This window comes from Chaetura pelagica, unplaced genomic scaffold (assembly GCF_000747805.2).
Source record: "Chaetura pelagica isolate M959 unplaced genomic scaffold, ChaPel_1.0 scaffold116, whole genome shotgun sequence".
In the NCBI taxonomy this organism is placed as follows: Eukaryota; Metazoa; Chordata; class Aves; order Apodiformes; family Apodidae; genus Chaetura; species Chaetura pelagica.
In genome coordinates, this window is record NW_009953655.1 from 170,209 (window position 1) to 181,530 (window position 11,322).

At 43.6% G+C, this 11,322-nt stretch overlaps 1 protein-coding gene across 1 annotated transcript in view; it reads left to right on the forward strand.

Annotated features, from left to right (window-relative positions):
• The first annotated feature begins 2,251 nt into the window (after nucleotides 1-2,251).
• Nucleotides 2,252-11,322, forward strand: part of REEP1 (receptor accessory protein 1) — a 42,754-nt gene continuing 33,683 nt past the window's right edge. The window contains 3 exon segments of the mRNA XM_010000225.1: nucleotides 2,252-2,283; nucleotides 7,482-7,554; nucleotides 10,688-10,764. Of these exon segments, the coding sequence (XP_009998527.1) occupies nucleotides 2,252-2,283; nucleotides 7,482-7,554; nucleotides 10,688-10,764 (182 nt within the window).

Sequence of the window (11,322 nt, forward strand, 5' to 3'; positions counted from 1 at the left end):
TGAAGTACTTGCTTAAATATGATTGGGCTTTAAATGTGACAGTCAAAGGTGTCAGTGTAAATATCAGCCCTATGAGACCGCTCACTGCTTGTACTTTTAATAGGAACAGAGGTTTTAGTAATCATTAGGTGCATTATCTTAATGATCCCAGTATTTTACAAGGTCTTGTCATCAGTAATATTTTTGTTTTAGCATTTATGTCTCCTGCCTATAACAAGAAATGAGGAAAATTAAAGAATGTTTGCCTTGTTCAGATAAGTCTGGATGTAGGATCTCAATGTGAGTAAACATAGTGAATTGTGTGATAGCTCCAGGCTGGCCAAGGCCACTTCCTGCACCCTTCCCCCTTGCCAGGACTCTTCACCTGTTTGTGCCTGGCCATCTTCCAGCTCTCATGTGAGGATTGCCTTAGCTGAGCAAACAAAAAATTGGTGGTGTCAACTGGAGAAGAGTATGTGCTGCTTTGGGAGGACCAAGACTGCTTAAATTAGAAGCATCATGGGCAACCCATGCTCCTGCTATTTCTGCTGGAAGGGCAGGTGGGCATCCCTTTTACCTGCAGTTACACCAAGAGAAGCTATTAGGTTTCACATTAATCAAGATGAAGTTTGCTTCTGTAGCAGCCTGGCTGAGAAGTCAGAGGTGGATATAAATGGAAAGTGGAGCATCTTGGTTTTAGACTCTGAGTTTGCCTTGGTCCACCCTCTATTTCCTTGGTGCTGTGGCTGTGCATGGTGCTTCAGAAGTGCTGGTGAGGACGAGGTCTCAGCTGGCTGACTGTTCAAGTGGAGTTTTAGACCTCATTAGTACCCGTGGAGGCAGTGCAGGACTGGCCAGATGACATGGGCACAGCTGCACAGTTGTCCTTGGTAGTACTGAACCAACCCTGTGAGGATGTTTCATCCTGGTTGCAAATGGATCCTACTCTGTCTCAGGGGTATCAGGGTCCAGCACTTTCCTTGGGGGCTCTTTTTGTCACTGAGGCACCACACATCTTCAGTATTCTTGAAATGTATAGGAGTTTCAGGCTGGCATGACTGGGTGTTCACATCTCCTGGGGCCCAGGGTGGGGGTGGCGTTAGCTGTCACCCTGAGGGTGAACAGGCAAGTTCCTAGGAGCCATGTCTCAGAGAATACCAGCCTGAAGCCTCCTCTGCAGCTGGTCCTTCCTCCACCCCAGACCCTTCCTGGATATCAGGCCATTTGCCTGTCAAGAGGCTCACATTAACCTTTTCCTTGACCTTGCCCAGTGCTTATTTTCACATCCCCAGCTGTTGGATTTAAACTTGGAACCTTTGGTGCAAAGACAGTGCCATTTATTTTTAACCTGTGACACCGTGTGAACATCAATTAGGACTGAAAATAAGGAATGCAAACCTATTGACACCCTTCTTGGCTGTTTCAGTGAGGAATGCTGGTGTGACAGCTCAGCTGCTCCCTGCACAAGAATCACGAACTGGCCAGTGAACAAGTTGAAGAAATAGGAAATATTGTGTCCATCCATGTGTTTGAGCAGGAGTTTGCCATCTTGGCTGCTGGAAACATAAGTTATTTTTGGGCGAAATAAGGCCTGTTCTATTTGTGCTGTAGTACTACAGTGTTCTAAATGTTTGGGCAGCCCAATGCACCGCTGGCTTTGTAACTAGAGGAGCAAATCTTGGATAGCTTGGGGTGTGGACAGCACTGTGCTGGTATATTTGGAACAGGACGTTGCCATCCAGAAAATACCTGTGTAGTTAAAAATACTCAAGAGGATGGATGCAGGCATTTCTGGAAGTAACTGGAGTCCTGGCCAGTATTTCTGAGAATTGCTGAGAGTCTTTCTAGTTTATTCTAGTGACAGCTGTATGGAATGTGTGAGTTAATTTTACAGGTAAATGGCTGTAGGATCAGACCCCTCATGAGAAAAACAGCACCACCAAATCATCTGAGCTCAAGACATCATGTACGGCCCTCCCAGGTCCTGGTAGTAGTTCTGATGCTGATCTATAATCTAGATGCTATTAGGAATGTAGTCCCATATGGATTAGCCTGTGCTCTGTGATGGTTGATCACTGCACCAGCACATCAGGAGAAGGAATAGAAGGATGTAGTAGTCAGCCAGGGCTGACTATGGCTGCACTGTTAAATGGAGACAGAAGGAGATTTGGTGATGATGCAGCTGCTCCCTGGAATATGACAGAGATTGCTAAGGAGGAGCCAACAGTTCAGTTGTTTTAATATTCCCTTGATAATCAGGAAATCCCACAATATGGGAAGCTTCATCCTTTCCTGTCTCATTTAGTGGTAAACTTGAATGATGAAAACCAAAACCAAACCCCAAATCCTATGTAATGTAATGATATAAATACATACATTCAGTTCCATGGATTAACTCCTGGTGATAGAGGTTTCTCCCCTCCTTATTGACTTTGTTCTCTTGATTCAGTTGAACATCCCCTTACACTGCATCAGGAGTAGGAGCAAATAACCCCAGATATTTGTCTTTGCTGCAAAAAAATCCACAAAAATCTCAGCATTTACAGTCACTCTTATGGATCTTCCCAGTGCAGTTCCACACACTTTCATTGCTCTTCTGCTTTCCCCTTCCACTTTCTCTGTGTCCCTTTTTACAAAGAATGACTGGAAGCGCATGAAATCCCCCCAGATTGGAGATTGCTGCTGTGCCTAATAGGATTAGAAGATTTTCAGCAGTTATCCTTATCCTATTCTTTAGGCAGACTAACTTTTACTTAGATTTTTGCCTCTTGTTGCACAATTAGTTGACTGTTCAGTGATTTCTTTGCAGCTGCTCTTTGGTCCTTTTTCAAGGTGATTGTAATTGAAGTAGAGCTCCAGCATGGAGCGGTGTAGGAATTGTTAGGCTGTTTGGTTATTTGTTTAGTGCTGCAAGGGAGCTTTTCCTGACTCACTGATGAATGTCACTACTTCCTTGCCTTTCTTTGTACCTTGAGGGTATGTGTTTCTTTTAGTCTAGACTGTAGAAGCATATTTCCAAGCACCTCTCCTATGAAGACAGACTGAGGGAGTTGGGGCTGTTCAGCCTGGAGAAGAGAAGGGGAGACCTCATAGTGGCCTTCCGGTACCTGAACTGTACCTGTACTTTCCTGTACAGGAAAGCTGGAGAGGGACTTTTTACAAGACTATGGAGTGATAGGATGAGGGGTAACCTTTTCAAACTGGAAGAGGGGAGATTTAGGTTAGATATTAGAAAGAAATTCTTGGCTGTGGGGGTGATGAGTCAATGGCACAGGTTGCCCAGAGAAGCTGTGGATGGATGCCACTTGTGTTCAAGGCCAGGTTGAAGCAACCTGGTCTAGTGGGTGGTGTCCCTGAAAAGTGCACATGGGCAGGTGTCCCTGCCCATGGTAGTGGGGTTGGAACTAGATGATCTTTAAGGTCCCTTCCAACCCAGATCATTCTAGGATTTTGTGATCTCTGTAGCAACTCCCTGGTTTGCTGATCTGCTTCTGCTTTTGCACAGAGGGTAAAAGAGCTAAGGGTACATAGGTCATTCAAAGGCGCTTTGAAAGATGGAAATGGGTGGGGAGTGGGTTGACTGTATTTGTAGCCTGGTTTCCTAAGGAAATGAGGCTTAAACAGGCTTAGTTTTCCACTGTTGCTAGCTTGTGGATCCACAAAGTGATTGTGGCGAAAACAGATGGGTCAGAGAGGTCTCAAAAATTATTTTCTGCATTGTTCAGAAGAATTAGCTGCTGGGTAGGAGATTGTCTCATAGCAGTGTCCGTCAGGAGGCAGAGGCTGCGGTGTTAACTCCATAGGTGGGTTGTTATTTTGGCTTGCCAGCTGGCAGGCACCAATCAGGCAGTCAGGACGTGTACCATGGAAGGAGTAATATAGCACATGTGGTTCCAAGAACAGTTGGCAGTTGTGGACGGGGACTGAGGGTCTGTGCTGTGACTTTGGGGATGCCTAGAGGAAAGCTGAAGGTCCTGTGGTGTGGTTCAGAGATGAGGTAGAACTGGAGTGTTGCAGAAGTCTGGAGAAAAGAAGACTGAGGGGAGACCTCATCGCTCTCTACAACTACCTGAAAGGAGGTTGTAGCGAGATGGGGGTTGGTCTCTTCTCCCAAGTTACAATAGATAGAACAAGAGGAAGTGGCCTCAAGTTGTTCCAGGGGAGGTTTAAATTGGATATTAGGAACAATTTATTTACTGAGAAGGTTGTCAGGCACTGGCACAGGGTGCTGAGCAGTGGTGGAGTCACCATCTCTGGCATATTTAAAAGACTTGTAGATGTGGTGCTGAGGGATGTGGTTTAGCAGAGGACTTGGCAGTGCTGAGCTAGCAGTCTTTATGATCTTAAGGGTATTTTCCAATTTATAAAAGTCTTTTCCAAAAAAAAAAGTCTTCTAATCAAAACGATTCCGTGATTCTAAGATTAGAGAAATGAGAAGGAACTAGAGAATGGCATGGATGGAATTTGTGTGGTTTGGGCTACTGCTCCTCAGACTGTGTGTTGTCAGGATGACTGTCAGCGAACAGCTTGTTTTAGAGGTGATGAGCTGATACGCAGTGGAGCAGCAAGGAGCACAGAAGTTCCAGGCTGTAGGAGAAGACATACAAGGAGTAGCAGAGTAATAAGCTCATGGCACTGTCAATTATTAGAGAGAGAAGGAACTGAGGTAGGATGTGATCAAATACCAAACCAACACTGTAGGGAGGAACAACAATGTTTTTTAGGCACTGGGAGGCAAGGATAAGAATATTACTTCAGCTTGGTAGGCAAGGGTGGCTTCTGTGTGTGTGTATATCCGGGAGGCATGGAGAAGTTTAAATGTTGGTGCATTGAGATGGGGCACAGATCAGCACAGCACACAAGGGAGGCTGGAACGGAGTCTCAGACAAGGAATGATTCAGTGGCTGGGGCAGAGGGGCAAAGAATCAGCCTGGGTTTTGTGTCTAGTGTGTAGAAGGAGTGATTTGGCAGCAGTCTGAGCGAGGGGATGAAGGAAGGCTGGAATCATTGATAACTTTACGCAGGAAGCTTGGATGAAGGGGAAGGGAGAAGTATTGTCTGCAGCAGGAGAGGAACTGAGGGGAAGAGATAAGAGGATTGATGTGTATGTTTGAATTAAATAATTGTACTCAAGCCTGATCCAAAGCCTAGTGAAAACAGTAACTTGAAGAGACTTTTTAAAGTATGTCTCTGTGCAGATATTTGTCTCCAAAACCCTGAATATGCTTTCAGAAATACTTGAACATCTTCCATTTGTAGGGTGTACTCAGAGGTTAAGTGACTCCAAGCCACACACTAAGCCACAGCAGTGACAAGACCGGGATCCAACATTCCTTATAACAGTTTTCAGTCTGTGGCAGTAATAAATGTCCATATATGCACACAACACACTAAAATGCAAATCAGTGAAACTCTCCGTCTCCAGTTTAGGGAGGGCACATCGCCTTATTAACTGTCTCTTGCTCTGCATAGACGAGCACTGTATTGCAAGAAACTATTACACAATTTCCTTCCCTCACAGGAATTTTTTTTCATGTGTTTATTGACAGCAACTACTGATTTTCTAGTGATCCTGTAAAATCTTTGCTTCTTAAGGATCCAGTTGCTTTCTGTTACTAGCACAAACTGAGGAAACGAGTATCAATCATTCAGCGGTTATTTGCAGGAAATGAAAGCGTGAGAGAGCAACCAGTCTGGGCCAAGAAGGAAGGACAGAAATCCAGTACTTAATACAAGTAGAGCCAAAAATGTTACTCATATGCTTGGCTGTTAGTTTCTGAATATTGTGGAACTTTCTTCCTTTTGTGAGCTCAAACTTCTTTGGATTAGGTCCTGCTGCCATTTAACTCAGAAGAAATATTTGTTATTACCTTCAGAGAGAACAGGATCAAGGTGTTGTCTGTGTTGGTCCTTGCCTTAACCAGTGGTGCTGTTTCTTAAGATACTGCAAGGGACAAAAACGCATTTTGGTTTCCGAGAATCTTTCTGAGCATTTGTATCTTAATCCTTGCACATAGCACAGTCCCTGTGGGTGAAATAGGTGCAGAGCTGATTGTTTCCAGCAAAGCTTTTTGAAGCCAGTGTGAAGCTTCCATAAAATACTGAATCTCCTCACTTAGTAGCTGCCTTTCTGAAGTCTTCATTGTGCCTCTGGTTTTGCTAAGCTATGCTACACTAAGCATGCTGAATAGCAGACAAATTGTCTTCAGTCACTGCTTTGGAAATCAAGATGTGTGCTGGCTCAGTCCATTCTTTCACAAGTACCTGCTTGAGCTACGGGAAGTACCATGGTGCACCATATCCCAGAGTGTTAATTTTTAATGTCTTATGCACATAATGGACTCAACTGTAATTACCAGCCCCATGGCACACAATTGCTAGTGGCAGGATGGAAAAGATGACTGTGAGCTCATGTGGCTCCACAATTAGGGCTTGAAACCTTGATCATTTCCATCCCCAAGAGCAGCATAAACAGCTTTCTGAATTTATAGCAATAGCTTCAGTGGAAAGAGGGGTAGTTGCAAGCCAGTAAACATTTCCCTGCAACCTATTAAATTCAGACTTTGCAGCATCATCCTACTGCACTGAATAAAACTGACTGAAACCTGGGCAAGGCAAAGTGGTTTTGACAAGCTTGTGCTTATGTCCAGAATAATGCAAGTGAATGAGCAGCTAGGCAGGGATGCGGAGAGGAGTTAGAATAAAAAAATTCTCAATGTTTTTTTCTCAATAGTGCTATTTTTAACTTGCAGATCCTTATTCCTTTCTTCCATGAAATCTGGAAGCTGACAGCATGCTTTTCAGATTTGAAAATGAAGGAACAGTCTGAAAGAACAGCAGAGCTGGGATTCTTAGGCCTGATCCTGTTGCTGTGTATCTGTGAGCAAATTCATCTAATTTGATGAGTCCAAACGGACTTTATTAAACAGTGTAGTTGTCTTCCTTTTAGGAGGTTTAATGTAGGATAAGGCCCCAGCATTCAGACCCTTGCACCAGTAGAACCTGGATGCTGCTTCATCCTCTGCCATATTTTCAGAGTATTAAGTAAAGGTAGAAGGGATTTTAGAGACATGATTCTCATTTTGTCCTGCCTCGAAGCAATACTCCTATATTCCTGGTGTCACAGTATGGTTTTTTTAATTCATCTTTTTAATTTCCTTTTAAAAGCGTGGTGGCCTTTTTTTTTTTTTCATCTGGTTGGTTGGTTGTTGGTTCATTTGTTTTCTGTGTAACTCATAAGGTACAGCTATGAAAACCTATTGCAAAGGGAAAGTCGACCCAAATCCCTGCTCTTCATTCATGCCACTGGCAACAGTTTCTCTGAATTCAGTGATGTGAAGTCACTCCTGTGCTGTACTTAGAGCACTCAAGCTTAAATCAAATCCTAACACTTTTTTTTTTTCAGTGCAAAAAACACATTTAACAGGCATGGGTAAAAAAACCAAAACCTTTCTCTGTGACAGGAAATCAATTTAATCCCTTTGTTGTTTGTTTTTTTCCAGGCTTATCTTTGGCACTCTTTACCCTGCATATTATTCGTACAAAGCCGTGAAATCAAAGGACATCAAAGAATATGTGAGTAATGAGGTTTGTTGCTGTGCTGCAGGGTTTGTTTTCTGAGATTGCTCCTTACCACATTGTAAAGGTGTTGACTGTATTCTGGGAAAGCTTGTAAACCAGTGCAAGGAGAAGACTGGCCTGAAGGTGGACTGGCTGATTGCTGGGCACAAATCTCAAATAAGGAAACTTGGGTTTGTGCTTCTGGCTCCTCTGCAGATCTGATGTGCTGTTGACAAATGGGTGCTGTTTCTCTTGTGGTGTGAGCTATATACAGCCGACTTAAAAGGTGTTTGGCATCCAGAGCTTTGCAGCCTGTTATCCTTTGTTTCTCAAGAGCAGAATAAATCAAAGCCTTTTCAAAAAGCCTTGAAGCTTTTGCTGCTCATTCAAAACAAGGATCAGAGGAGGCAGCTCAAAGCTCATATGACTGAATCCTCAGACAGAAACATCCTTCCTTGTGGAGTGACCTATTTACAGGCAGGTTTGGCAATTGGGTGTGCTGTCTTGTCCTTTTGCTGAGAAATCTTCCCTGAGCCCCAGTTTCTGAAGGCATATGGGGCCATCAAGGGAAGTGAAATGTGGGAGAATCCAACCACTTAGATGTTGTTGGAGTCCTGTATTATTTGCAGTGCTCTTCACAACCTGAGCTTAGTTAACTTCATTGAACCCAGCTCAGCCTCCAGAGCTTGACTCTTCAATCCTCTCAAGATGACAGGGAAAACAAGCCCATTTTCTCCTCTGGGTAATGGCATAGATGGCTATCCCATTAAGTCCTTAGTGTAAGCTCAAACTAGGACTGACTGTGGCTGCTGAGATTTTTCCTTTGACAGTTCTCTCCTTCAATTAATGGGTTTGGATATTTTAAGGATCATAAGTGTTACTAAACACATCAGATACTTATGGCAAAATGTCCCTGCAGTCCTTGCACAGCAGGGCTTCTCAAGGTTTGTACACCCTTTGCTTGGAAATGCTAAGGATGTGCAGCAGCATCACCAAGCAGTGTCTGCCACTTAAAATTTCCACAGTCTCTGTCTGGAAAGTATTTTGTTGAAGTGTCCAATTCCTGTTGAAAATTCAATTGCAAAAGAGGAACTTGAATCAGACACACAAGGGGTCATGACCCAGGTGTAGGACCAGCTAATCTAAGACCTGGTCTGCACTTAAAATTGTTTTTCACTTTAACACACCAGTTGTAGTGATATGTCCATGTAAAAAAAAATATGTCTGATGTAAAAAAAAAATTAAAAAAAAATAATTAAAAATAGTAGTTTACACTGACCCAGTACAACCCCTTTGTGTGCTAGTCAAAACTTATATCAGTAGAGTTTACTTTTATTTTCTTGGCAATAAGCATTTTGATAAATATAATTTTAGGCTGATCAGAGCCCATCCACACCAGGTCTTGGTTTGTGTGTAAAAGTTTTGCTGGCAGTAATGTCTAACCGACAGAACTATGCTGGCAGTAATGTCTGACTGACAGAACTGTGCTTTGAAGGAGCTGCAGTTACATAAAAAGTCTGGCAGAAGCTGCCTTGGGAAGATGATGCTCTCTGGCATTTGGCAGAGCCATTCTACTGCTGTGACATGGATGATAAATGTAAATGTACCTACAAATATGCATAGAAATCCCAGGAGAGCAGCTGTACAGTTAAGTGACAGGTACTCAGGGAAAAACTTCAGTACCTGAAGGGAGATGGAAAGAAGTAATGTCCACACTGCACTGGTGAGAAGAATGAGGAAGCCATTTCAGGGGTGAAATCCAGATTTATTGCCACCTCCATCCCCACTTCCCTAGACATTTGGTCTAGGTATCACTCTTGTACTGTCTTCTTTCCAGCCTCCCCTCATTCTATTGCAGTTATCCCAGCCTTAAGTAACAAAGTCCAGTTTTCTAATTCATGGATTTTTGTGGTTTTTACTTTCTAAAGCTTTCTAACATTCCAGCAAAGCTGCTTAGGGATCTCCATTTTCAAATATAGCTAATTAGACAACAACTTTCAGTTAAATTAACAACTTTTGTCTTCCTATCTCTTTTCCTTTGGAGAGGCAGATTCTAAAAGCTCTTTGAACTTTAAATTTTACAATTTTACAATGCAAAAAAAATACTGAAGAGGAATAAAAGATTTCACTCTCATCTCCAGCACTTGGAAATTATTTCTTACATCATCCCTGTGATGACAGTGCCTCAAAAGAGAAGCACCACATGACTTGAGAGAAATTGCTGGAAGTGCTGGTGGCCTATGACAAATATGTTGTTTCTTTCTAGCCCAGGAAGAACCAATAGTGCATGCATCAGAATAGTTTAGCTATGCTTTTAAATACCACTTAGAGCTCAGTGGCAAAAATCCTCAGATTGCTGAATTACTCGAGACATTACAGTCATGGTCCCCAAAGACACTTTCTGTCTGTCTCTGTCACCACAAAGGAAACAGTCCATAAATTGCCCACCAAGCAGTTCACCCCACAGTGGAGTCACCATAGCTGAGCACAGTGACAGCAGAGTACTTGCTTTCACTACCAATGTGAGGTAAAATGCTCTCACCAAAGCCCCAGGTAAGGGATTTAAGCAAATATACTTGCCCTTGCCACTGCACGGGACTCAGGGTGTGGATGTGAGGAGGCACCACCATGCACCTGAGGCACATTCATTCAGTAAGTTGTGGTCAGTTGGTTGTGCTCCTGAGACCTGGATCACAGGATGGACAGTTACCTCTTTATCTCTTCCTAACTAGTTTCCCCTGCCTCTAGATATTAGGTAAGTAATTATGTTTTGTCTTAACTGCAGTTTGGCCAACACCCTAGTATAAACCTTTGCTATTAAGATGAGCCAAGTGAGATATTTAATGCCCTGTGGCTGTGTTCCTCCATTGGCCAGTGGAGCTTCCTCTGTAAGAACAAGTCAGGCTGTTCTTCTTTTCATAAGACCAGTCTAAAAGGCCATAATCTTCCTTCCCAAGGGCTTGTATGGAAATCTGATGTGTGTTATGTGCTGAGGTGGGGGGAGCTCCGGCATCTTCAAGTCCACAGTAATTGTTTAATACACAGGGGGACAGAAAAAGGACCTTTTTTTTTCTGTGCACTTGTGCCTGGAAGAGATAGTTTGAGGGCCTTGGGGAAAAATGACCCAGCTGCTGTTTTTGTTCACCAGGTCAAATGGATGATGTACTGGATCATATTCGCGCTCTTCACGACAGCAGAGACTTTCACGGATATCTTTCTTTGCTGGTGAGCACCAGATGGGAGAGGGTCTTTGGCATGTGATGGAAAGAAAATGGAAATGTTTACAAGGGCTAAAAAGGGGGACAAAGGAGCTTCCTGAACACAGGGTTAGCAGCTTCAGGTGCGTAGAGGGGTTTTGTCTGGAGGAGCCATGCTTCCTTTCTTAGTGCTCTCATAGGAAAAGCAAGAAAGGATGGAGCTGCTCAGGGATACCTCCTTAGTGAGAAATCATTACAGGAGTCTCAGTCCCCTGCCTGTCAGAGAGGTGTGCAGCTGATTGCCGAGCTGGATGCTCACAGAGATCATCACATAAACAGCAGTAGCTTTAGCTACAGGCATAGTTCTAGACTTGGCTGGCTGTGTCCTACAGTAAATACATAGACTCCAGGGTTCAGGCAGAAACAGCCCTGCAGCACAAGACTTGGTTTGTAGGTTGTTGCAGGAGTTGTTCCTGCGGGATTTCTCTAGGCCTGTTCCTGGTTAGGCTGGGTTTACAGTTTGATGGAGAGCAGTGACAGTCCATGCTGATGGGGGCTCTCTGGTGCCAGTGGGAGGATTCCTGCT